The 27,864-nt window shown below is 44.0% G+C and overlaps 1 protein-coding gene across 45 annotated transcripts in view; it reads left to right on the top strand.

The window, feature by feature from the left end:
• Window positions 1–27,864, top strand: part of MAGI1 (membrane associated guanylate kinase, WW and PDZ domain containing 1) — a 293,011-nt gene that overhangs the window by 231,502 nt on the left and 33,645 nt on the right. For 33 of the 45 annotated variants that reach the window (XM_040646359.2, XM_040646391.2, XM_040646383.2 and 30 more), the window contains 6 exons: window positions 3,010–3,067; window positions 4,470–4,561; window positions 5,387–5,479; window positions 7,743–7,925; window positions 8,623–9,243; window positions 24,400–24,431. In XM_040646359.2, coding sequence (XP_040502293.1) covers window positions 3,010–3,067; window positions 4,470–4,561; window positions 5,387–5,479; window positions 7,743–7,925; window positions 8,623–9,243; window positions 24,400–24,431 — 1,079 coding nt within the window. The remainder of the gene's footprint in view (window positions 1–3,009; window positions 3,068–4,469; window positions 4,562–5,386; window positions 5,480–7,742; window positions 7,926–8,622; window positions 9,244–24,399; window positions 24,432–27,864) is intronic. The other 12 variants (XM_040646375.2, XM_025154746.3, XM_025154745.3 and 9 more) reach the window with 1 other exon arrangement.

The raw sequence follows: 27,864 nt of genomic DNA, 5'->3' as shown, positions 1-27,864 counted from the left end.
AGATCACAGCCCATTGATACGCTGCTGAGATGAGCAAATAACGCCGTGAGAAGAAAGAGATGTTCAAATGGTTCAGCATTAGTGAGGGGGCATGAAAACACACAGCCTGTTCACTAAGTGCACTGGTGTTTAGGATAAACATGTTGCCAGATAAATTGCTCTGCAGTGTATCTTCTGTTTGCTTTATGAATATGAGAAAATGGAAAGTGGAAGTATTTTTCAAAGAGATGGACTCGACACAGAGTAATAGATCACCTGTTATGTTGTTACCCTTCTGTCGTTAGAACATTGCACTAAAGGACACAGAAATCTAGGCTCTGGAATAGAATTGTTATATGGTTGAGCAGATCCTCCTGGACTCACCTACATGGGGAGCAATGTGAGCTGAGTACGCTGAACTCATCTTCAGCTCCTTTAGGGTTGGGTACAACCCGAATCCCTGCTTTTGGAGTTCTGTTGTTGGAATCCATCCACTCATCCATTCCCTGTGTAGAACAGGGTACTAAACAAGAGCATCTCAGAAGGAGTCTGAGTATTTATCTCAGACTTGAAAGTATAAAATTGGGTATTTTTCCATTGAATTTACCTGCTAACAAATGCCCTGAGGCTGCAGAATGCTACATGCCAAATTAAGAACCACATGACTCTCTCAGACTCCTAATGGTGCAAAATGTATTTTTGAAGTCTTATGTTTATGAAAAATTCTAATACCCTGGGTCATATTCAGCACGGCAGAAGAGGTAGAGAAGGGAGATGAATTATTTAAAGCAGCTAAGAAGCTCGACTGTGCAATGTGGCTATGGAAAATAATGGTTTAGATTGCTATGGAGATTACTGCTGTTAGATAAATTTCACAAGGCTTTTAGAAGTCTGAAAGTGCATCTACATAATCAACAAGTAATGTGTTGAAAGCTACAGTTTTTTTGTATTGGTATTTCTGGAAACACAGATATAGATTCTTTAAGTGGAATGCTGCAGAGATAGAAAACTGTCCAGTAGCCTGACATGATTTTGGCACAAGAGCATTTTTGGGATTAAGAAAGCACTGAATTTCTGTTTTTCCATGGACATTCTTTAAAAGAAAAGAAAAAGCAAAACAAAACAAAATTGAACGTAAAAAACCGATTGTAAGCAGAAGAAAAGTGTAGTATTCTTGTGTGTAAAAATCAAAAGCAGTACTAAAAAATAAACAAACATCACTGAGCAAGACAAATGCTGGAAACCTCACTTTGAGACATTTATACATTACATCTCCCTTCCCATATTCACTTCCTTCCTCCTCCACTGCTTGGTCTTCGGTATTCTGCTTTCACCATGGGGCAAGTTAAGAATGAAATGGCAGCTACAACTTGTGATGTCCCTGATTGCTTGCTAAGTTTTCATCTTGCTGTACTGAAATTCTTCAAACTGGCCCCAGAATGTTTTCACCAGAGAGAACTCCTTTGCAAACCAGAGTTGTCTTTGCAAAAAAAACTCTGAATATTGGCTTTTTGCTTTCTAACTTTTGTTTTCATGCAGTCTTCTTACTTGTATAGTGTGGAGGAATATCAGTTTCTGAAGCATTCATTTCAAATGAATCCTCTGATAAACTTGTGTAGTATTTTTATACTCAAGACTTAGCACTGGCTTGCATTTAATTGCTTATGTCTCAAGGAATCCAAAGATGTTTAATCCAGTGAGGATAAAACAGTGATAGGAATGAAAAACCTACCTTCTGTCTGCAGATAAGAGAATGTGAAGCGAGAACCATGCAATCAATTTCATCTGATCTTCAGCCAACTCTGAACACAGACATAAACTTTGAGTAATTAGCCCATGTGTGCTTGTATGGATTCTGTTCATCTCCAGTCTGGAGATATTTCTGTCCTTATGGCAATGTAGCTGAAGTCTATTAAGGCAGGATGAGATAGTTACATTTATCCAAATTAACAGGCCATTGCTGATTGTATTGGTTGAGCAATTGATACTGTTAATGAAAATAAATCTTTGCATTTGATAATAAATGAACACTGATTGTTCACTATCGGTCTTGTCAATTTAGTGATAAATCTCTAGGAATTATTTTGCATTGGGTATTTGAATGTGTATTATCTGACAGTGACTTTAAAAACAAGTGAATGTGCTGAGGCTGTAGGACAGGGAGCGCAGTTGCACAGTCCATTGCATGAAGCTTTCTTTTGAGCTGAGTTACAGTCTTGTAGAACTACAGCACTGGATCTAGTGATAATTTCAGTACTCACAGCCAATAGGAACATTGTGTTTAGATGAGTAGGACAAGGATCAGGCCCTTAAGTAATACATGCAGCTTTAATAATCCTCAGTTGGATGCTGAAGTGATTTTATTACGTTCACTAATTATAGCTAAAGTACTATCTGCAGTCTAGAAAATCAATGGGAACAAAAGTAGATACATTTCCAAGCACTAATTTCATCTTCAGAACTGTTTTTTTGTTAATTATGCTAATTAAAAAAGAGAATCTCTGTTACATGTGATTATGGCAATATGTGTTTTTACATTAAGTGCTATGCAGTGAAATTACATCTGTGTGTGCCATCCCCACATGGGTGGTTTCCATATGCTGGGCGTTTACATTAAATCCCTTTTGTCCCATTCCAAGATGTACATTTACACTGGGCTGGGGGCTAAGCCATGCAATGTAAACCTCTAAGAAATGAGTCAAAAAATATACTTTTATCGGCAGGGGTGATCATAAACGGCCTGGCCCTGGTACAGAAGAAGAAAATGCTCTTTCTGTTAGTCTGCTGCAATCTCACCCGTCTTCATATGCTGGTGTTAAAATAAATCTGACCTGTTCACTGCGTCCATTTCTGTTGCAGTACTTCCATGGAGGCTGCTCTGCCTATGGTGGCCAAACCATGAGTGTACTTATGACATCCCAGAAAGAAAACATATCAACCACTTGATCATTTGATGCCAAGAGCAAACCTAACATTGAACAGCTGGGGCATCTTCCCACTGATCTCCAGTAATGTTTTTTCTATTTCCAGAGTTGCCTGCTGGTTGGGAGAAAATTGAGGATCCCGTATATGGTGTCTACTATGTAGAGTAAGTGCCGTGCTTTGGTTCTGGTGGGGCTGGTGGGCAGTGGGGGCTTCACTCTGCAGCGTTCCAATGGCATCCTGTGTGTAGCCCTGGTGTCTGCTCCATTGTAGGTCACTGGTAAGGAGGTGTGAAGGAGCCGGTGTACCCACACCGCCCCACAGAGGTTCTTGTGCTGGGCTGTGTTGTTCAGACTAGAGTTATGGGATTAGAGCGACTCTCGCCAGAATGAGAACAGCTCCTCTATCTGAATGACAAATTCCTCCCTTGGGAAACTGGAGAGCTGAGTTTTGTTTCATCACTGACCCCATAAAATGAATTTTTAATTATGTGTATACTCCTGTCTACTAGGATGGCTTACGATAGCCCTCAGAATAGACACGGAATACAATTTCTGTCTGCTTTGGCTCGTTTCTGACCCTACCATCTGTGCCTAGGGAAACAAGGTTAGCAAACTGTATAATTAAGGCTTGACATTTATTTATCAAAGACATTGAGAATATTTTTCAGCTATTAAATGCCACGCCAAGAATTTTTTCCAGCATTTTTTCCCATCACTTCACATATGCATGCCAGTTAGTGCTGTGGCACTCCATCCTGTTGGAATTAAACTGGAAAGTAACAATGATGAGATCTTGAAATGGAAGGTCTTTTACAAAACCCATGAACTGGCTTTTACTTGCTTCTTTGGTTGTTTAAATATTGATCTTTAGCAGAAAAGTTCAGAACCAGCACTCTGCAGTGCTCATAGCACAGTTACTTGAAAATCTGTTCGGTTTTTACTGAAGGCATTGTGGGATGAGAGACAATAAAATAACAAGTTCTTAAAAGTAAGCCTTGCCTTGGACACAGAGGTGGGCTTTAAGAAAATGCAATTCAATCTTCACATCCACTCACAGTGGGAGCTCTTTGTAGTGATGGAGAAACTTTACAGTAGAAGAGAGATGACAGAAACTATTGAATTAATGGGTGATGAGCAGCTCATCTCTGCTGCAGATGTTAGCAGGTATTGGGACTTCCTGTGTTTTTTGTTTGTTTGACTCCAGTGAGCTGTAGAATGGCCATGTCCCTAGGAATCCAGTAAAAGCAATGATGATATAGGCTGGTCTTTTAAAATGCAATCAGACAGACCTCACCTTTCTTTTTTTTTTTTTTTTACGGAATGGATCACTGCTTTAATGTATTTGATGTAAGTTGCCATTCCTACTCAGACATCGTATTGATGCTGGAATCCTCTTGTTTTCTTAAGCAGGCTTTTTGGCTCACCTAGATGAGCACTGCTTCACATACACTGCTGTCGATATTGTTTGGTATTTCATTCCCTTCCTCGGAGAGGTTTCACACCTGCCAATGATTCCTGCTTGTCACATGACAGATTTCCTAATTCATCATTCTCTTTCATCCCCAGCCACATCAACCGGAAGACACAATATGAGAACCCGGTTCTTGAAGCAAAGAGGAAGAAGCAGCTTGAACAACAGCAGCAGCAGCCACCAGAAGGTTAGCAGCACCAAGGGCATGATGGTTGGGGTGTTCAGGGCAGAACCTGCCCTCCCTCACTTTGGCAGCCCCATGCTGACGGTTTTGTCCTCCGTTCTGTGGCCATAGTGTGTTCTAGAGGTAAAATGACACCTACAGGAAAGGCTGCTTTGGGACTCACAGTCTACTGAAGGGAGTGAGGAGTGAGCATTTTACACATACACTGGAGAAACCTCTCTGCGTGGCACAGTTATGGATTTTGTGTAGCTCAAACATCTAAATTAATTTCATGATTTTGAAACACTCTCCCTAACCCCATTTTTTTCCTTTATTCACTTTTTAAAATTGTTTTCCTTTTATTTTCTTTTTAAAGCAACCCAATGGCAATGAGGGACTTACGGGTTTCTTTTTGGGCCTTCGTAGCTTTCCCACCCCTTGTTGAACAGCAGCTCCTGTCAAAGGGAGAGAAGATTTAGGTCTCAGCATTCGTCCTACAGCCCCATTTGCTACAACATCATCCCTTCTATTTAGCAGTCAGGGTGAACAGATGTTGTGAGGACTGTGAATAATAGCTTTAATGTAAATGTTGAGACCACTTCGTTGTAAGTCCCGAGTGTGAGGTGTACTGCCTGAGCACACAGATTGTTTGACTTAAACATAGAGAATCTTCCAGAACAGTTTTTTGAACATGCCATTCATTTTGTTCCTTCTCTCCATGCCTCTTTCTGTCCTTGCTATGCTTCACATGTCTGCTTTGCTCAAACACCACACTCCCAATGTGTGTACGTGGAGGAAATCATAGTACTGTTGTGAAACGAGTAACATTTCCCTCTCTGCCCTCTCCAGAATGGACAGAGGAGTGTCCATCTCTCCCACCACCCGCTGCTCCGAACCTTGTTTCAAACAACCAAGAGGCAGTTCGGGAAGCACCAGTGCAAGGTAACAACCTTGTTAAAGCAGTTGTAAAAGCGCAGCAAGGTTTTTTCCTGCAAAGGAAATTCCCACCATGACCAATAAGGGGAGTATCATACACCAGGGCACATCTGCTCGTCTGAATTCCCCCAGACTTTGAGACTAATTGCTTCAAAACCATGAGATCACCTGCATGAAAAAAAAGAATCATGACTGTTCTTCATGTAGTGTCCCAAGTCTTCAAAAAGGTACAAAAATGTGAGTTACATCAGTGGGTTTTAACCACTGGTGCTGGATGCAGGTACAAATAGGAGGAGATCTTTTTCTACAGAGCTGTATTGTTAGGCAAGGATTAGGCTTTTATATCTTCGTGGCTGAGTTTACAGCATAGCTCTTACAATATGATCCAGGGCATAGATTACTTTTTGTTCATGGCAGGCAGCCTTCCCTCCCAAAAAACCAACACAAAATCATGCAAACCCTCCAGCACGTTCCCATGGGATTTTAGAATATATTAGGGTAGTCCAGATTGGCACCAAGGAAAAACATGTCTGGAGATAGTGCCCTGTCCATCAGGCATCCAGCACTGGTCATTTCATCTGAGTGCTGTTTTATACTGTTGAGATGCTACAAGGGCAGCCCAAACTCCACGCCTGGCAATGCAGGACCCATTGTGCTGGGGACCTCACTCAGCTCTATACCCGCTCCCGACTGCCATCCACCAAAATCCTGCACCAACATTTTTGTTAGCCTGTCTCAATGATGTTCTGGTCCACACTGATGCTCCTTCTCTCTCTCATTCCTTCCTCTTCCTTTCTTAGTGCTGCTCCTCCTTCTCTTGCTCCCTGTTTTTAGCACTGTTCCCGGCTTCCCTGTCCCCTTGCCCTGTACCTGGGTGTTCCCATTTCCCTCTGGTGGCACTGCTGGGATCTTCCAGATACACTCCTTTAAAACATTCTCCCCCTGCAAACACTGTAGGTTGGACATAGCCTGTGGTGCTACTGTCTCTTGTTACTAAGGGCAAGTTCAAGCTGTGTTTGTAGGCAGATGCTGGCAAGCTTTGCTTGTTCTGCTCATTTTTTGAACCAAAAATGAGCACAGGGCCAAGCCCTGCTACATGCTGCCTATGTTTTTCTGCACCTTGGGGTATGAGCGCAGCATCTATCTGCCATGTGCAGGATTACCACGTTCCTGTGCTACCCTTCAAAGGCAGAAGACTGAGTCCTTGCACTGCCCCCCTCATGAATAATCTTCAAATATACATTTTATTTTATTTTTTCCCCCATTCAAAGGCTTACAAGCCTCCAATTTCCCTCAAGGTTTGCTTTCTGAGCAGAGCCCCACGGCAATGCTGCCGAGGTTTCTGAAAGCATGCCAGCTCTGCTGGCTGTGACAGAGGCTGCTGATCCTGGAGCTGTCACCAGAGGGCTTAGTGGCACAGGCTTTTCCCCTCTAAGCATTAAAAATAATTAAAAGTGCAGAGGTGCGTAGTGTTGGCACTGTGAAGTACACAACCGTGACTCCTTTCCCATCCTGTGCGATGTGCTGTGCAAGGATGAGCTTTTGCTTTTGGAGCACCTTGTTCTCCCTTATCCATGCTCCCAGAGAGCGTTAGCAGCCCTCCAGCACAGCCCCCCCAGGACTCGAGATGCTCTTTGATCCACCTTCACTACAGCACTGCTTCATCCACAGCAGGTGAGGAGCAGGAAGGAAGGAGTCAGACTTGAAACAGTGTCTGAAGAGCAATGTCAGCATCCCCCCTGCTCCTCACCAGAGGAGGTCATAGGGGGATAGTGATGGTGGGGTGGGTAGAGGATTAGCTGAAGGGTTATGTGGTGTCTGGACATTGCTCTGGAGCTGCTGGAGAAGGCCAAGTGGAATTAAGCAATGATACTCATTTCTACAGAAATTCTCACTTCCAACTCCATCCCATCCTTGGTGGAGTGGATATAACCACCTCGAGACAGAGATAAGACACATTATCAAAACCAGCATTGCTAGCTTTAATATATTCCCTTCCAAAGAAAGCCTGTGTGTAGCCTTGAGACTGTGGTGCGTACAACCACAGCAAAGGCAGCAGCTGGAAGTAGGAGGGTTTTGCTCACTCCTTTCTCTGCATGATTGGTCCCAGGGAGACATGTGGAGGGCAGTGAGGTGACAGGGCAGCAGAGTCTGGTCCTGTCCCAGCTCCCCGCTGTTTGTGCACTTGTTAGAACGCAGAGGGATGGAGGAAAAGAAGACTGGATGCTCTCGCCTGCCTTTTTATAGATTTTCCAAACTTCCTACACAGGGAAACCTTTTTTTACAAGAAACCCTTCTGAGTTGAAAGGGAAGTTCATCCACACCAAGCTAAGGAAAAGCAGCAGGGGGTTCGGCTTCACCGTCGTCGGAGGAGATGAGCCGGATGAATTTCTGCAGATCAAAAGTTTGGTGCTTGACGGCCCCGCGGCACTGGACGGCAAAATGGAGACAGGTACTGGTGCTGGAACTCAAAATCACCACCGCCGCTTTGGTTTATGGTCTTGTGGCTGTTTTTATATGCAACTCAAAACAACCTTTAGTCCTCATCGTGTTTTTGGGGAGCGATGTTCAGCTTTCCAATCAGGAAGCAGGGAGGTGGGATGCAGCATGAGGACATCCCGGGAGGATCCACCCGAACATCACACGCTGAACATCCCTGTCTTACAGCCACGGTGTTAAAGAATTGAATCGTAACTTAATGCTGAGGTTTCAGGCTGAAGTATGTCTGAGACGTGGTACATGGCACTGTATTTCAGCAGTTGCTGTTTGAGTCTTCTGTTACAGCTCTGTTATGTTCCTGTCAGATGTCAGTGTAGAACAGAGTGTGACAGTGAGAGCTGGGCTAGGCAATAACTGCTAAATGGGCGATATATTGTTGCTTGCTATATTACCTTTTTGCATGAACCAGGTTCCATTTTCACTTTCAGAATGCGTTTATGCGTGTGAAGGCTTTATATGGTGAACCCACTGTGCTGATGGCTCTCTCTTGTCCAAATGTTACCACAGCTTTTCTTTGCAAAATACTTCAGTGCTGCTCTTTGCCCATGAGTGGCACCTGTGGGTTGCTGGGGCTCCAATTCTGTGTTCCTGGGGTGTACAAGTGTGGTGTGGCTGTATGCACCTGGTATATCTCTCTGTGTTCTCTGCAGGGGACGTCATAGTCAGCGTGAACGACACCTGCGTGTTGGGGCACACTCACGCCCAAGTTGTGAAAATCTTCCAGTCCATCCCCATTGGTGCCAGCGTGGACCTCGAACTGTGCCGAGGCTACCCCCTGCCCTTCGATCCCGACGACCCCAACACAAGCCTGGTGACGTCCGTGGCAATTTTGGACAAAGAGCCGATCATTGTGAACGGGCAGGAAAATTATGACTCCCCGGCCAGCCACAGTAGTAAAACAGGGAAAGTCAATGGCACAAAGGAAGCGAGACCCAGCAGCCCAGCTGAGGTCTCCTCCAACGGACCCCATGGGTACCCCAATGACACAGTCTCTTTGGCGTCTTCAATAGCAACACAACCTGAACTGATAACCGTGCATATAGTGAAAGGGCCCATGGGCTTTGGCTTTACTATAGCAGACAGTCCCGGTGGGGGTGGCCAAAGGGTGAAACAAATTGTGGACAGCCCACGATGCCGAGGCCTGAAGGAGGGTGACCTTATAGTTGAAGTCAACAAGAAGAATGTGCAGAGCCTCACTCACAACCAGGTGGTGGATATGCTGATTGAATGTCCCAAGGGAAGCGAGGTCACGTTGCTGGTGCAGCGAGGAGGTACGTCTTTAAAACTACTTCAAAATATTTCTTCTTCAAATTACCCAAAAACATGCGTGTCATGAAAGATCTGCTCCCTTAAACATCAGTGTTGAACAGTTTTGTGTCTGGAGGTGTAGGAACTGCTGCATGTTGGCAGTTGTTGCATCAAATAGATGGTTAAAATTCTTTGCTGTTTGATGCTTTGCTGGGGGGAATGTGCATGCAGCTCCTGTGTGTTCTTGCACTACACACAGCTTCTGGTAGGGGGCAAGCGGGTTGTATGGTTATACCTTTGCTTACATGACATCCCCTGATCTGCTCATAAAACTTGATTCGTTCAAAGAATGTGGATATTTCCCGTGTTCTTCTGTGGGATAGAAGAGGCTTGTGATATATTCTGTAGTTTGCAGTGACCAAAGCCAGATAGCTGTGGACTTTTCAGTGTGGAAGAGTTACACCTGGGATGCAGCTGGTGTTAGAGGCAGAGCATTTAAACTTCCCCAGGTTGTGAGCAATTGAAATGCTACTTCTTGACCTGTTTATCTGCTGGCAATCAGGAGCTGAACTCAGTTTTGGTTGCATTGCTGAGGCGTGGTGGTTTGCATGGATGATGCACATGTGGTGCTCAGCACCTTACAGGGATGGGCACACTGCTGGGACAGAGGGGAGCAGAGCGAGGAGCAGAGGCTGAACACAGCCCTGGGAGCAGCGCTGGCTGTGAATGTGCTGAAACCTTCCCAAAGTGTTTTAATTGTAGAAAATTGGCAACCATAGCTGGTCCATTTAATGGGAACAGGCTGCCTTCTGAATAGGCAGCTCTGGTTTATTGTTTTTGAAGGGCTATTTCAAGGAATGGAGGATGTGGATTCTGCAGTTAATAGCAGTTCTGGAGCAAGCAAAGCCTTTCTTATCCTCCTTCTTTTCCAAGTGCTTCCTTTACTTTAATATTTCGTTAGTAAATTAAAAAGTAGAGAACGGAATCTATTACAAGTTCTCCAATTTTCCAAGCGTTGAGTTCCCTGGAGACCATCAATACTGGAGAGGCTTAAAAAATGCACTGCAGACTCATGATTAATATATGTATTTTGGAAAAAATATGGTTGCAAGAAAGATAGCAGCTATTATTAATTCTGCGTGAGAGCACATATATATCTGGTACCACCATACATTAATTATTTGAATTGTGGCTGACATTTAATAATCCTCCTTATGCCTTAAAGGCATAATGAAAAGATTTGATGAGGAAATAAAAGCATAGTTTTAATAGGATAGTAAATAGTTCCCTGGTAATCTTGCTGAGTCTCTCTTTTATTTTATTTTATTTTATTTTATTTTATTTTATTTTATTTTATTTTATTCTGTTCTATTCTATTCTATTCTATTCTATTTTTTGCTGAATTGAAATACTGAACACATGTTGAGCATTTGCTGTCCCCTTCCCAGGTAGACAACGTGTCAGTCTCCTTGATCCCATTGCAAAAATACATTTGGCTCCACTGTCTGTAAGCAAATTCAGGACTCCTGGAGCAGCTTTTTCACAGCGTCCCTATCAGTTGTCCTTTCCTTCTCCTCCCTCTGGTGTCCAGTGAAGAAAGTGCTCAGCTGCTGTCGGGCAGCCACACATCAGCCAGACATCTGCATTCAGTTGAGCTCTGCACGGAGCATCCCTGCACTGCTACGACTGATTCTGAGCTGTAGAGAGGATTTGTCAGAGGTGATTATTACTAATCAGGCAGAAAAATATCAGCAAGAGACAAGCTGTATACCAGATAAGGTCTACCTGCTCTGAGCAGCTTCTGTGCTCCCAACAAGATTTAATTGTTAAAGCTGGAACATCCCCGCTACATGAAAATCATTTGTAGGGCTTGCATGAGGCTATGAGGATGAATGCTTTAAGAGGGGCGTAATGTCAGATCATTGAAAGTTTGCTTTTAAGAGGTCCTGTGGAATACCTGCTTACCCAAGTTCCATTTTCAGTGTATTTTCTCAGCTCTTCCTTAGGGTTTGGTTATATTTTTGCTGCTGTTTTCCCATTTCATCCCTGTGCAATCCTGGAAAATACTCCCTAAGCTCCTCTCATGGTTTGGGCTCTTAACACTTGAGGGGTTCAGGAGGAAGGGTGCAGGTGGCTGATAGAGCTGTACCTGAGAGCAGGTTGAAAAAGCTGCTCTGACGTAGTAAAATGGAGGGACAGAGGGGATAACATCATTGTCTCTAGCTACTAGGCAGGACAGACAAGATCCTCGAGCCAAAGAGAGATCTTCACTGAGGATCATATGGGTGTTGTTTGCCTGTGAGTGATTTTAAACGGGTCATAAGAAGATGCCAAACCATTAGAGCCTGTAAGTTGGACTGAAGGAGGCAGGAAGCCGTTGCTGGGTGAAGGTGAAGCCCAGCAGGTCTGAAGGATATGTGACATGGAGATGCTTGGCAGTGAAGGGGGTCTGTTCAGGGCCTGGGTCTGTGGAAGTGCCAGCACTTGTGGTTACAAAATGCAGAATTAAATATGTGTGTTTGTCCCTGCAATGCAGCATGTCATTGCAGAGCTCATTTATTTTAGAGAATTGTTGTTAATAAGGTCACAAAAAGGCACATCTTTATTTCAAATGTTTTTAACTGAAAAGGGGTCTTTAAACATGGAACCTACCAAGTAAAAGCAAAGAAAGCAACAACAAAACAAAGGTATATTTGCCACCTGAAATCCATTTTTCACTGGAGCCTTGTCTACACAGAGTGATTCAAATACTTCTCCATTCTGTGTAGAATCTATTCATAATAAAAGCAACAGTTTGTTGGAATAATCTCCTTGTTTCCCAAGTGACTTCTGTTGCAGGGAGCTGTGTCTGTGCCAGGACACAGGTGGGGGCTGTTTCAGAGCAAGGGATTCTGCCAAACTACGGTGCTGCATTTATCTGGGTCAGTAAGATCTAGCATTTGTCTCAGTGAGAGTATCTGCTTGCCTTAATGTTGTATTTTTCAAATACTGTCAGATTAAATACTATTTTATGGGTTTTTTTTAATTCTAGGTTAGTTTTCTGTACAAACCACCCAACGCTTTTGTGACTGATTTGTGTTCAGTTACAAGAATTGGGCTGTGTAGTTTTTCTGCAGGTTTGAATGGACAATTTCCCTTCCAAGCTTTCAGCATCTCTATTGACCAGGAGGTTGAAAATAGCACAGATCTTGAGCCTGATCTACATAATCCCCTCAGAGATGTCTTCTCACTCTGCTCCAGATCAAAGTAAAAGCATGCAGGTGGGATGTCACTCACATACCATCTGCAAACCAGGGCAGTTTATAGTTGCTTTTGCTAATCCCAAATTCACATTAAACTGGGGAATGGAATTCAGTCTTTCGAGACGTAGATGATAAATGCCAGAGTTTCAAAACTAAGTGTATTTTATGGGAGGAAATAGACTAAGTAGTATCAAATGCCCATCAGTGGGCACCTGAGTGCTGGCCTCCATGTAAGTGCAGTCAGTAGTAAAATCTCTATTCATGGTTCAGCTGTGAATGGAGGATATTTGCTGGGAGAGATGAGGCAGGACGAAGCGGGGAAGCCTCTCTTGGTCCCTGACTCAGAGGTCTCAAGAAGGTAATACGTATAACTTCAGCAGAGATTTGCAGCAATGGAGCAAAATTGCAGAGCGTTCAAGCAATAAACCTGTTAAGACTGCTTATCTGTATGGAGCCTCTGTTGCTGTTCCAGTGGTGCTCTTGGCATGTGAGGCTCATTAACATCCACTGCTTCCCTTAGAAAGGAGGTACCTTCTCCTTCTTGTGTCAAAAGTGCATGCTGGGGTCAGCTGCTCTGGACTTTAAATGTCTTTTCGTAGCCTAACATGGAAGGAGTTTTATTTTCTCTCTATGTATCTGGTATTCAGACCCTTGAAACATCACACAGTAATATGAAGATATGTGTCTTTTTCTTTAAGGTGCTGGGTGCAGCTTTGGGTTCCCCTCAGCCCTGGTAGAGAGTCAGAAGATGCTTTAGACACAGTGGGAAAGCTTTACAAACAATATAGTGTAACTACTTCTAATTGCATGCACATTATGATGGCGTGGTTGACATCAGGTTGCTCTTTGGGATCTGGAGTGCCAAAATACAGTGCTTGGGCATAAGTGAGCAGCAGCACTGAGCATGAAATACCCGAATGGAGTAAGATCTGCTACCACTGCTGGCCTCAGAGGATGTCCACTCACTTTTATAAGCAAAAACATCATATTTATACTCTATTGACATCCCTTCCCCTCATAGAAAGCAAACTTTTCCTTCCTGTCCTTACAAAAAGTGTCAGAAAGCAGTCATTTAGTGGTGAGAGCCAAAGAAAAAAGCAACTAGGGCTGATCTCAGTGTTAGAATTAGAGCTCCTTTTCAGTTGCTATCCCTAATGATGTAAACCCATGGTAATTAGAACCGCAATCAGCTATTCAGTAGAGGCTTGAACTCTTTTGAACAAGCCACTCACTTCTGTTTGCCCTTTAGGCTGCAGTGAAGAACGAGCTGAAAGTCAAGCAACTTGAGCATCTAGCTGCCAGAATATTTCAGACTGCCTTAGCAGCTGCTGAAGTAGAGAAAAGTGAGTCCAGAGTGCTTTTAGGACAAAATCACAACCTGGGAATCGGATGACTGTTACCACAGAGCTCGTGTGCCCGTGCCAAAGCTTCTGGAAAGGGAAGAAAAGTTCAGAGTTTCCAGCAGTGATTTCAGTTCTCAGTGCAGAGAGAGCAGAGCATTATACTGGGCTCTTTGTCCCGTGCTTGGATCCATAGAAACCCCCATGAAAATCCATCCCACTGAGCTCAGAGCTGCCACCTTCTTTACAATAGGATTTCCTACTGTATGTAGCCCATAGGCCACCATCTCATGGCAGCTTCTTTGCCCACCAGAAGCAGGAGCAGATGTAATTCCTCTCTGCCACTTGGTATGTTCCGCTGACTTCAGCATTTCTGAAATTTCCATTTCGTGTCCTCCCTCCTTTCCTTACCTCACCCTCCTGTCTCAGCCACCAGTGATGCTGCCAGGACCTCCTGCTCAGGTGTCCCCCAGCACACCTGCTGGTTGAGTCCCTCAGCAATTTGTCACTCAGCGTCTCTTATTTCAATGTGCGTGCTGTAAAATACCAGCTATTGTAAGTGCAGAAATAGCAGCTGGGGGTACAGTTCTGATAACTCACAGGTGCCCCTATTTATTTAGTAAATTATTTTTTAAAAGGTGAGAATCACAGTATGTTGAAAGAAATATGTATTCAAGTGTAATCTTAAGATTTGTACTTGATTTCCTTTGTAATTCCAGGGTTACTACTTTGTCATTCCTGATTTATGCACTTCCCCCTTTAATTAGGAACCTCATTTGGCACTTAAAGATCTGCCTTCGATTGTTTCCTGTTGTTCAATTTTGTTACTATTTTCTTTAAAGACATTGCCCTGGGAAGGAGGAAATCAAATGAGTAAAGCTTTGAAGTTGGTCTACAAAAAGCATGAAAATGAGATGAAATATGTTTTAAGTGTTTTGCAGCGTTATCTTTCTGTTTTCAGACTGCAGACAGTCCTAGCACATTGAGTGCATCCTCTCAGGTTTCACACAGAGGTCCGTGCATCTCTTTGCATGCCACCAAGTCAGTCTGTACTGACTTCTCTCTGCTGAGTGGATTTATATTCTAACAAAGCCAAAATAGCTGATGAGACTTTACAATAAGTTGGAAGCAAGTCTTGATGCCGCGTTTACTATTCTCTTACAGCTTTATTCTGATTAGGGACAGTCTATTGAGGAGCAGATACAGAAATCACTTGAAGTCAGGAAAAGATGAAATAAACGAGATGTTACACGTTCTTGTGTTTTTAAAAGAGAAGCTTGAAGTTCATACCCATTATTAGAATTGCATGTATGCGTGTATTGCAATCCACTGTGCAAGTTAATTTTCCACTAAACAGCTCTGGAGCGTTAGATATGCCTTTTTGGGGCAATGCTGCGTATTGTTGTGCAGCACAATACAATGATCACTGGTAATTGGTTTTGTAAAGCAAGCTAGCAGGAACTTGTTTTTCTTTGTGATAAAAATAAGCCAAACTTAACATTTAAAATCAGGTCGTCTTATAAATAATGTAATATTTGGGGATTATGCAGTGTTTTTCTCCTTCAAAGTGCTTTACAGGTGTTAATCTTTGTGACATTAGCTGTTTGTTTTTGATGATCTGAATTTGCAAGGCTTGGGATAACCGTGTTTACCATAAACATGAAGGATGGAATTTGGGTGCTGCTGAAGCTCAAGGCGAGGCTCCCATTAGACTGCAGGAGGCAGTAGGGGTTCACCAAGGCTTTGGATGCCTAAAAACACCTGTAAGGCACTGAGGGTAATTGTTGGCAGCTTGCTGAGGCACCTAATAGTTTGATGTGCATTACTAATATTTATATAAACAGTGCATTTGCAGGAACTAATTAATTAGTCTTACCAGGACATGCTGGAAATTCTCAATGCAAGGCATCCCGTTGGAAAAGGAAGAGGCAAATTCAAGTGTCAACCTCCAAAAGACCAAGCACTTCATTTAGAGCCTCAAAATTAGGAGAGATTTAGATTGGATGTAAGGAAAAAGTGCTTTAAGGGTGGGTGAGGCACTGGCACAGGCTGTCCAGAGAGGTGGTGGGTGCCCCATCCCTGCAGACATCCAGGGTCAGGTTGGATGGGCTCTGAGCACATGATGGAGCTGTGGGTGCCCCTGTGCATAGCAGGGGCATTGAACCAGATAACATTTAAGTGTCCCTTCCAACTGATGATTCTACGATTCTATTCTGTCTGTTTATTCCAAGCCTCTGGTGTTCATATTCAATTGCCTTTCCTCAACCCTAAAGGTTAAGAAGCATCAAACAGTGCAGATTTTCATACGAGCACCTGACTCCAAAGCACGACAGCTTTATAACATCACAATTCCGATAATAAAGGAAAATTGGTATTGTTGGCATGTGAACATTTTAATTGCAGGCAGAATTTCCATCTCTCGCTGGTGTGGTGCATGCAGAGTGCTGACAATGATCTGCTCACCATTTGAAGCACAATTTTTTTCACCTCAGCCACCCCTCATTCACTCTGTTTGCACTGATTCTCTTCAAGAAATGAGTAAGCAAATGGAGAGATGCCTGTGAAATCTGCTTTTGGGGTCAGCATTCGTTTCACATCGGCTGCCCTGCATTTTGGTGGCAGTGTGGCCTATCCATGCCCCAGCTCATGTCCCGCAGATATATGTGTCATCGAGCTCCAGTCTCCAGGAAGGGGGGAACAGGATGGAACAGTTGCTGATTCATTGCTTGGCATTTCGTTACACACTTTGCATGAATTTTAAGGGCTGAGAGAATTTCCCAAACTTTGCAGATATTTCACACAGCGTGCCTCGAGGTCGAGAGGAAACCTGTGCTTTGATTATGAAGGAGATGAGCAATTAACATATTTGGAATCACACCCTAATTTCACTTTGGCATAACGCCGCGTGCTGACAGCGCCATCGCAGCGCTGTGCGCGTTAGACGCTTGGCTGCCTTTCTGTGGCAGGGAATCTGCTTTACAATCAGTAAGAAAACCAAAGCAATTACTGAATGCTGGGAGAAAGAAATGCCCGAATATCTTCCCATCAGGATGTTTTATTGCACGAACCACCTTATCTTTCCCAAAGCAGGATGTTCTGAGATGCAGACAGAACTGGAGGTTGTTTAGCAAATGAAAAATGAGAGCGCTGAAATTCTTTCTATACTCTTTTGTGCTTCCTAGCTTGAGGTTTTGAAAGTTGCTGTGTTTTTTTTATGCTTTTCTTGTGTGTGTTTTTTTTTGTGTGTGTTTCTTTTTTTCCCCTTATGTTTGGTTTGTTTTTGTTATTAAATGCTGAAGTGGTAGAAGTGGAGCAACCCAAACCCACATGGTGTTGTTTTGAATCAAACATAATGTGATATAACACAAGGTGGCACAGCAGAACCTAATACCAGGCACTAGATAAGGCAGATTTAACTCGAGATGTGCCTCCCACATCTTCGTTGAGATTTGCACAGCAAATAGAGCAGACTTGGAGCTGTGCAACTTGGGGGGGTTTATTCCACCCAGTTTTCCTCCTACTCTTACACCCTCCAGTGTGGCATTTTGGTATGCATGTGCCTATAAGGAGTGGGTTTTTATCAGCCACACTGCAGTGGCTGCTGCCCTGATTTGGCATTACAATAGCCAGTCATAACAGAATTAATGAGGTATCAGGAATCCAAGAAAGGTCGTTGTTTATCGCTGTAATTAAACACATTTGGAGACTCATTAGAAGCAATAGCAGGTGGGCAAAAGTGAGGAAGAATGGTTTTGTAATGCACTAGTAGATGGTTTTGTTCTGAGACATTGTTTTTAAATATGTCCTCATGTCTCTAGTTCTATTCTAAATTTATATATTTATTTATTTTGCACTCTCCATTGGGATTTCCTATTTCTTCATTTAATGTTTCTTTTTCCTTGGTCTGGTGTTCTGCTCTTTGTGCTGGTGCTGATAACTGAGAGTGTTAAAACAGTGCCTTTTGTGCCAGCAAACCTGCAGTGTACCTCGACCTGTACATGGGGAGCCAGCAGGACAGGTAGTGCAGATGGGTTGGGTCAAGAAGGCTGAACTTTGGGTGATGGTGCAGCTGGGGATGGTGCTCCCATGACCAGGAAGGTCGTGTTGGTAGGGATGTGGCAGGTGGAAGTTTTGACTCCATCCTGATCCTCGAAGGTTACTTCCTGAGATGCACAGTTACATACTTGGAATTACAGTGAGCTGCTAATTTATTTTCCTAGAAAACTGTACTCTAAATTGATAACATTATGTTTTTTGGGAACATGTGCAAATCTATTGTCCTCTCATAAAGATCTTCTGTCTCAGTGTGTGATGCGTGTCAGTGCATGCCCCAGGGCTGAATCTGGCTAAGCATTCTGTAAATATTAGCATATTGTTATGGGATGCTACTTATTAAAATCAACAGCAAACTAATGCCAGGAGGCCTTATTTGCAGGCGTCCCCTTTGTGAAGGCTGATCTCCAAATAGGACATAATAGAACCCACCATAAACCAAACAGGTTTGACCATGTGGATTTACACCTTGTACTGATGCTGTGACAAGTGTGAAGACAAACACTGTTGATGGGCAGGATAAATATGGATGTGACAGCAGCAAAATATGGTTTTTCCTCTAGTGGCCTGCTCCATGCTATTCATGGAGGGACCCCTGAGGTAGTCCACCAGGTGCCACCTCCCTTGGGGACCCACATGGCCATGCCGTGGGACAGCCAGCTGAGGAGGTGGAGTTTGGGACCAAGCCTCTCCAAGCCAGAAATGGAACCCCTGATTTGTTTCACTTAGCCTCAGAGACAATAATAAATTCTTTGAGCAAAGAATCATGGTGTGCTCTGGAAGTAAAGCATGCAACTCATGGGCTTGGGTGCTGGTGAGAAAAGGTAGGTTGTCTTCATGCATAGCCATGTATTTATGTTTGAGTACATGGAAATGCATTAAAGATATACCTAATACAGGTGTTCACATGCATACCTACACCCATATGTATATGCAAAGGACATGAGGGTTTCTAATTGCTTCAATTCTGATATTCACCTTCTCAGATTCCTGAGGTTTAAGAAATCTGATGTGTATGTATTTGTTTAAATATTAACTACAGTTTTCATTTAAACAAACGGCTCCAACAGCTTGAGCTTTAGGAAAAGCTCTTCTTTTAATAAACTTCATAAATGAAGTCATAACAATGGTTGATGTGATTTCAATCATTAGCTATGCGGATGAGGGTCACACTAGTTCTCAATTGCTTTATTATCTTACTGCCTCGGATTTGCCATATGTTTCTTACAACATAGTTAAATTTATATATTTGTAGTAATTAAATAGCATTTTATTGGCCTTTATCTTCTTTATCACTTCTGGTTTGAGATGCTGAAATATGACTGAACTTGGGATTGCAGAGAATTATTTGGCATCCTGACCAAGGATGAGTAATTGGTGTTAACACAATTAAGCATCTTTAAAGCACCTAGAACTGAAACTCTTGTTGATGATAATGTACTATGCCTCATTATGTTTTTTGCTAGTGCCAGTGGGTTAAGAAAGCCTGAGATGGTCTCTGGAAAACGCCACTCTATTAGCATTAGCATATAGCATTAGCATGAGAAACATGGCAATTTTCTCATTATTTGATAGCTACCAATCTTGATTTATAGCAAGGCTGCATTCCTCCCATGTACGTTATTCTCTCAGTTGAAGCCTGTGTTGCAGAGCTGAGTTTCGCTAGTGCAGTGACACTCCTGCAGATGAGGGTGACAGGGAGGGACAAGGAAGGTCTTCTCTTTTTGGTGGTGGTTCTTTTTTTGGTGCTGCTCCTTGTGGCTAAGTGCAGACTTGTGTCTCCTGCTGCCAGTTACTCTGGTGTGCTCTTCAGTCCGGAAAAGATCGACTTCCATCTATTTTTTGTTAGATATTTGTCCTTTATTAAAAATTCTGTGGCGGTGGATTATACAGAACCAAAGGGATTGCTTTGTCACCACCAACCTCCCCTCCCTTGCCCCCTGCAGCACTAATGGCCATTTGAGTTAATTATTTAGAGTTCCTTGTTTTGCTGGTAGGAGAACACGATCGATGTGCGGTGCCAGTTGTGTGGCTGTGTACTCCCTGGCTCCGTTACTTCACCCCTCATCTTTCAGAGTGTCTCCTTTCTTTGATACAGCCTTTGGCTTTTATTCAGTGCAGTGTAAGCAGCACTGTTTAGAAAACTTGTGTTGGTTTTCTTTCCCAGGCAGAAACATTTTCTCTGTAAATGTTAACCTTCATGACACGGTCTGAAATGTTCAGTTCCTTGCGTTTTGATTCTTCTCCCCCTAATATTCAGCTGTTGTACATTCTGGGCTTCACACATAATGGCAAAACCAAATGGGTGACCTTTACACCTAGGCTCGCCAATGGCTATTTTGTTGTTGCACGCAGATGGACCACAGAGTGCCCTGGCTGGAAACGTTAAGTGATCACTGGAAGTGAAGATCACATCACAGTTATTGGTTTTCTCTGTGTATGAGAGCACTCCAAAGCAAAAAATGTTTAGCAGTAGCAATTGGCATTGTAAGCAGTAAATACGTCTTCCTTCTGGATGGGCTCTTAGCAATCTCAGGCACCTTTGTCCTGTGGTGGATTGTGCAAACTGGTATTGAATTGTTTCAACTTCAGCTGAAACCTTGCTGTAATATATATGTATGTGTATATATATGTATTTGTAGTAGAGGGAGAGCTATTCTCGCCATCTGACCTTCATGTGACCGAGCCATTCAGAGGGGAGGAGTGGATGTCTTCCTTCAGACTCAGCCTTTGGTCATTTTGATCCACAGTCTCTATAATGTGCGGCTGTGGGATGAGGCATGATGTGTCTGGTGTCCATCTGGGAAATATTTGAGTGCCTGTGGCCTTCTGAGAACTGTCACCCAAATCCAGCCCAGGTTATGGTGCAGATTTGTAGTTACACACTGTATTCCGTATATGTTCAGTGGAACAGAATTTGCCTTTTATTGTGGTCTTCCTGTGGTATTTTGGCTGCATTAAGTCAAAAGGTTTGAGAAAATATTCCTGTAAAACTCGAGGCCTCCCACATGTCACAGGCAGAAATATGGGGGGTGATTTCCAGTGTTGTCCTTGGGTTTTTCCATTATCCCTCACAGGTCAGGCTGAGGTACTTCCAGTTTCTCTGCATCAAAAGTTTTACTGCAGGAGAATGCAAAATTAACGCATGCTAAATAGTATTAAATGAACCACATTGTGGCCTCACTTTGTGCGCTGCATCGCTCCCAACAGAAGAGCTGCTCCTGATGGGTAAAGGCATTAAGAGTGCTGAAGTCATGGTACAGAACTTGCATAAGGATTTGCATTTTTTCCCTGTATTACAAAACATAGTTGAGCAGATGGATGCAGCCAGCTGTACATAGAGCTTTAGGGAGTGCTGGGGAAAAAAGAGAGAGGTTTTTGTTAAGATAAATGTAATAATCTCTGTGATAATTAGTTTAATTTAGATCCTTGCCTCTGACTCATTTTTGACTAACCTTGTATGAAGCCTTTCTTCCCTTACTGACGAGCTTGTGAGGTTTTTTTGTGCTTGCGGATTGCTCACTGATCACTGGTATTTTTCATTAAGCAGTTGCTTTATTACATTGTTATTTAGAGGAGAGTAATTTGTGTTTTCTAATTAATTTAATTCCAGTCACATTTTGTAAGAAGCTACAATGAGCCCATTCATGGGGGTTTAGGTCATATTGACATTGTTTACCAGATGTGCCAGTTTGTTTTAAAACACAGTTAACTCTATGATGACAAAAGCCTCTTCCAAGGCTCTACCTTCCATCTTCTATCATCTGCACCTCCAAAAAAAAACCCCAAGATTAGGAGCTGCATTTCAAGTGATAGATGTGTTTATGGTTTAAATCTCAGAACTGCATTACAAAAAGTGTTGATATCAACTCTTACTGCTCTGTTAGCAGATTTGAGGAGCGGCAGCAAAGCCTTGTGGCTTCTCTTGACCACAAGGGATGGGAATGTGTTATGACTGTGACCACCAGAACACTAGGAAATGCAAAAGAGAAGCAAAGTGGGTGTCAGGTCTGCATGTGGTCCATTTACCTCCTAAAAGCTTTCAGGAGAGAACAGGGAGGATGGGCACAGCCAGGCATTGCGTGGCATGAGCAGTGCCTGTTGCATTAACCATGATGGGAGATGGTTAATGTAGCAGAAAGACGAATGTAATTCACATTTGACACCATCCTGAATTCAGAGCGGTGGGCACTTATTTCTACCATAAACTTTTTAGAAAAGCTTGGTGTTTCCTTGCTAGTGGCACACCCAGGAATTAGAACCTATGCAAGCTTTGTGTTCCTCGCTATTAAATACCGCATCCCTTCCATCATCTAAGCATGAAAACTACACATTATGCCTATCATTGGCTCATTTGGCCTGCTGTGTCAAGAGCTGGAGGTTTGGAATCAGTACCTAATTAGGTGAATAAATAACTTAAACACAGGAAAATGCACAGGCAGGTTATTCCCCTGACTGGAAGTTTGTCCCATGAAAAACTGGCAGCGTTTGTGAATGTGCTCTGCAGTCACATATTTTGGTAAAAATCAATTACTGCTTGCTTTGCGGTGACACTGTGAGATTCAACGGCCTCTGAAGTACCCACTGCACAATGGCCTTGTGTGTATTTTCTGTCATTTTTTAACCGTTTCCCATCTCTTTGGCACTGGGACAGCTGAAATGAATGGCGAACTTTGAAGGAAAGGTTTGCTCGGTAGTTCGTACTTAGTAAATTTTAACATCTAATGGTTGCACTGCAACGCAGTAAATTTTGGTACAATTTGAACCGACAGCCCAGCTGCATCTGAGCTTTATTTTTTGCAATGAACGTTTAAATTGCTGTAGTACTTCTTCAGGCTCATGTTGGTCGGCCAAGGGTGCATGCATGCATGGAGATCTGTTCTACCTATTGATTTAATAGGAAAGAGCATCTCTTGGAAGGGGAGAGTAAATGTGTGTGCATGCATGTGGAAGGAGGGAGAGGGAGAATTTTTATCTGTGTGCTTATGTCTATGATAAATGATGCCTGTTAAAAATTAGGGCTTTACTTTTTAAAGCCCATTATGCAAGCACAATCACTGTCAGCAGAAATTAAGCTGCAGCCTTAGTTTTTTAGTTCAGACAGTTTTGATGTTTTGCTGCCCCTCGATCAATCACTGCCTGGAGGGCTATTTGCTTCTGCCTGGAAATGCACCAGAGTGATGTGCAGAGCTCAGATATTCCTCAAAAACTGTAACTGTTTCATTTGGAGTACTCAGTTTTTATTGCTGCCTGTGAGCAGGTAGCAAAGTGAGCTCTGTTTATCATTTTTAATTGTGGAACTTCCCAGTTCAGAACTAGCATTTCCCTAATTACCTTAAAATGAGTTTCTTTCAAGACACATTTGTAATTCGCTTCCATCACATATTTTATTCTCCATGCAAAAGTTAGATGAGGGCATGGTTCTTAGCACAGACAAAATGCATGAAGTGGTAAACATAATGCAGCATAAACGCCACATAAATCACATCCTAAAGACAAAAGCAGATTTCAAATGTCTGAATTGCTGAGCACTTAGTGTGGAGGGTGATCTGTGTTTTGGTTTACGGTTGTTTTCTGGAGTGCCGTGTAGAGCAAAGCATGGTTTCCCCTCCTTTCCAGCAGCACGGGAGAGGGGGAGGATTTGCAGCCTGCCCAGGGGGCAGCTTGTCCTGCGCTGTAGGCAAACGGCCCCGACAAGTGTCTGCTTTGCTGGGAACGGAGCCACGCAGAAGTAGTTGGTAGAAATCCCACTTGAGTTCTCCCTTGGCTCACACTTGTCACAGGCTGCTTCGAAATGTAAAACTGTCCTTGAAAAAACCTTCTCCTGTGCTCTCCCTTTGCATGGAATGCAACCTGTGTGAGCCCCCCCATCATCCTCCTGGGGTTAGGACTCGCAGTGCTGCTTTCAAGCCCTGAAATCGCAGCTGGCAGATAAAACCTGCGCCTTCAAACATTTATACTCAGGATGGGCAGGAAGGAAGCGTGTTTTCTCCGCAGTGTTCACGCTTTTAGGGATAAAAGCTCGCTCCTCTGCATGCTTTTGTTTCGCCTCGCCTCCCAGCTCTATGCACATTTCCTTTATTGGGGGGGGGATCTATTTCTAGCAAAATACTTTTTAAAAAATCAACCTGTTCCCCCTGCAGCGCTGTGATTGGCCCGGTGCAGTTGACAAACGGGTCGCGTCAAAAGGAAACATCCTCAGCTTAATTGGGAGCGCAGGCTGCCGGCAGCCGGGGGAGCGCCTGGGACTGTGCTGGGGCTGTGGGTTCCTCTCCAGCCTCCTGGTGGCTGCGGCACAAGTCAGCATCGCTAATGCGGAGCGAGCTCTCCCCCCGCGCCCCCGCTGCCGCGCTCGCTCCCCCTCTCCCCGGGCTTTGATTCGATATGAACAGACTGGTAACTCCGACGCGAGAGCGAAAGCTGACATAACTCTGCAGATGGCTGCGTTCGGATGAAACACCTAGGCGGGTTTTTTTTTTTGGTCTGTACAAGAAGGTAACGGTTAAATGCTAATGTTTGTTTTTCCCTTGTTGCCATTTTTCAGGACTGCCGGTCCCAAAGAAGAGCCCAAAGTCGGTAAGCGCTTCTCACTGCTATGTGTGTCTGTCCGTCTGGGTGGAGGAGGGATGAGTTGGGCTGCTTTTCTTTGTGGGTTTCAATTGTTTTAAGTTGTCTTTCTGTTGCAGCCGTGGTTACCTTGCACGGCTCGTACTGCATGGGGAGATAGGAGGGGAATGCAGTGCAGTTTGCAAATAAAGCCTCAGGTTTGCAGATCCCCTTTCCCGGCAGATGAGCCTCTCTGCTGTTTAACTTACCAAAAAAAAGGCTATTGTTTCCTTTTGGAAAGCCGAGAGGCTCCACCTTCTTGCCAGATAGCAGTTTCTGTCGGGTGTTTGTAGGCACCAACCTTTCCCATTAACTCCCCGAGTTTTCCTGGATGCCCTCAGCTGGATTACAGGCAGAACGTAGCAGCGTGCGCTGTGTCGGGAGAGACAAAGCCCCAGCAGAACGTGTGTGAAGCTTCATGTGGATAGAGTCTGAATGCTTGCTCTGCAGGCATTTTCCTGCTGACCAGGATTGTGCTGCAGGTGTGAGTTTCCTTACTAAAAAGTAGAAAGAAAAAAAAAAAAAAGGTGTTTTCTTATCCCTTTCTTATCCCTTCTGATCTTATTTCCATGTAAAGCTGCTAGCTGGGTGACATGCTAGCTAATAGCGTGCAAGCTGTGATCTAAAGTGTCATTAAAGCTCCGTGCGTGATATTGTGGAAGATACTAATATGCTATTTAAATGCAACAGAATGAAATATTTTATTTTAAAGGAAATGAAATACTTGAGCTTGAAAGTTTTGAATTTTCTGATGATGGGAAAAAAATGGGCTTTTCTCTCCCAGTAGCTTTGGGGAAGCAGAGCGCAAGAGAGGTTTTTGCAGTGCTGTAAGATGGTGCCAAACTTCACCCACACTCCTTGATGGGCACCAAACCCTGCATCCAGCACCAAACAAATAGGAGGACATTCATTTCATAGAATATCCTGGGCTAGAAGGGACCCATAAGGATCAGAGTCCATCCCTAGAGCCGGGCGCTGGCCATAGTGCTGCAACTTGGGCAAGGGCTTTGCTAAGGGGCTGAACAGGAGGCTCCTGCTTACAATATGAGTTCTCTGTTCTTCCCCAAAGAAAGCCCTGCAATAATTAATGTGATTCTGATGGCTTAGGGCAGCACTGATTACAGTCACGTGAGGGCAGGCCTATACAGCTGTCAGCTCGCATTAATGCGGGGAGGCAGAACACGGGGTGCGCTCCCTCGCAGGGCTCAGGCATGTCAGACCCTGGGCATTCGCTTCTATGTCATATGCAGGGATTAATTCAGCCTTTGGTAAAACAGAAGCCGGCGTGTAGGATACGTCCGTGTCTGGCACGTTTCTGCTCCCGCCCGCACATTTTCCCCCAGTCGGAGCAGGAATTGCTGCGCTCAGTTCCAAGTCTGGCTGCAGCCACTGTGCCAGCTGAGCCCTGCGTTCTGCCCACATTTGTTTGGAGACAGAGTAAGCCCTGAGTCCAAGCAGCAGCTGAACCCGTGTAATCCTGCCTGGGGAACAAAGAGGCTGCAGGGCTACACCTGTCTGAAGGCAGTAGTAGATTGCCTCCTCCTGTCTGCTTGGAGGAGCTGGTCAGCCCTAGGGAGCAGCCCCTCGTGCACTTCTCCTCACCTATTGCCTTGCTTTAGGCTCCCTCTAGTAAATTCTGATATAGCCCCAGGTGATGCTGTGGCCTTGGAAGCACAGGATGCACAATAAGGAAAGCATCCTATTCCTGCTGCCTGCATGCCAGATCATTTGCATTGACAATTAGCAGTGACGATGTGCACCGCTGCATCACTGTGCTGCTGCATTGCACATTTTTGTTCCCATCCATCCTATCCCACCCAATCCCATCACAATACTCCCTGCTGGGATGGGTTTGGCATGATCTCTCGGTCCTCTGCTCCTCCCAGCTCAGTGCGAAGTCTGCTCTCATTACCCCTATCCTCTCCCAAAGTCCCGACACACTCCCGACTCACTGCTAGCAGCTGTCTCTTTCTCCACGGAGCACTATTTTTAGCTGCCGGCCCCATTCCTGTATTCCCACCAGGCTGACTTCAGGCTGTTGGGTACATCCCGGCATGGAGGAGGTATCTTTGTTCATGCCGGAGCTGTGGCAAGGTCTGGGAATAGTTTTCTACCTTGAGTTGAATTTTTCTGAGCTGTATTTTTCAACCTGTGCATCTTCAGATGAGCTTTGCTGTGTTTCTTAGCTTCTGAGAGAGGTTTTTAATGTTGGTGAAAGAGCTGAATGATTTGTGTTTTTTTTAATCTTCAGGGCCAGCTCTTTAGAACTTGAAGTTGCAGCCCAGCAAGGGATTGGGCACTTCATGTCCTTCCTCCCACCTATGCTGTGCCCAAGGCTGTATCCGCAGCTAGCTCCCTGTGCTACTGCTTTGTGCTCAGTTCCCATTGATTCTTCTTTAAATGCAAATAGACAGTGTTTTTGTATTGACTGCCTGTGGGTATACATTTTCAGTGAACAAGTTCCCTTTGTGTAGCAATTTCCCCTGCAATTATCCTGCTATAACATGGATGAAAACAAACTTTTCTGTTCTTTCCTTTTTTTTTTTTTTTTTTTTTTTTTTTTTTTGGTTGCTTGCATCAAAACACTCCACCAGGGGGCAAAGATTCTCATTCCCAACTCTGCTTGCTGTCACCACCACCACCACCAGCTTTCCCAAACAGCACAAAACTCCCCAGCTTGATCGTTAGAAGACAGCATCCCTGCAGGAGGAGAAAGTGCCACGTTCTTCCCGACATCTTGCTTTTCTTTTGGGTCTAAATAAGCACATTGTCAGCATAGCTGAGTGGTGACCCAAAATACAATTCGTATTCACAGCCTGTCCCTGACAAGAGACATGCCACGTGTTTTGGCTGGATAGGCAGTACTTGGGACTCTGCTTGATATCCTGTTTTTGTCAGGAGAAACTGGCTCACAGCACACGTGTATGATGCTTCCCACTCCATTGAGAAACCTTTTCTCCCTATGTCAGCAAACCTCAGCAGCTCTCCCCTTTTGCAGTTTTATGCCTGGGACCCAGGTGCCACAACCTGAGGTGTTCAGTTGTGCTGCAGGTTTCTTCACCCAACACATCCCCACCTGCAGCCACCTCTATATTTTCTATGTTTTACCCAACTTACATTTTGCAGGATCAGCACTATCAACTTTCAGCACAGGCATAGGGAAACTGACAGAACATGCATCCCTAAATTTCATACTCAGACCTGGGGCATAAGGAGCTCCAGCCTTCCGCTTTTTCAGTCCTGGCTCTTATACCCGGCACCTTTATTTCAGTGTGCAGTCTGCCTAAGTGGACTTGGGGTTATCATTCTGGTCTTCTTTTCTAGCCAGTTTTGGTCAAGAAAAAATTTTTTGCAAGGTATTTATTCTTACCTATAGATCTAGAGAGGACCAGAGACTCTGCAA

Source organism: Gallus gallus, chromosome 12 (genome assembly GCF_016699485.2).
Source record: "Gallus gallus isolate bGalGal1 chromosome 12, bGalGal1.mat.broiler.GRCg7b, whole genome shotgun sequence".
NCBI classification, from domain to species: Eukaryota; Metazoa; Chordata; class Aves; order Galliformes; family Phasianidae; genus Gallus; species Gallus gallus.
This window is presented reverse-complemented; position numbering and strand designations above follow the sequence as displayed.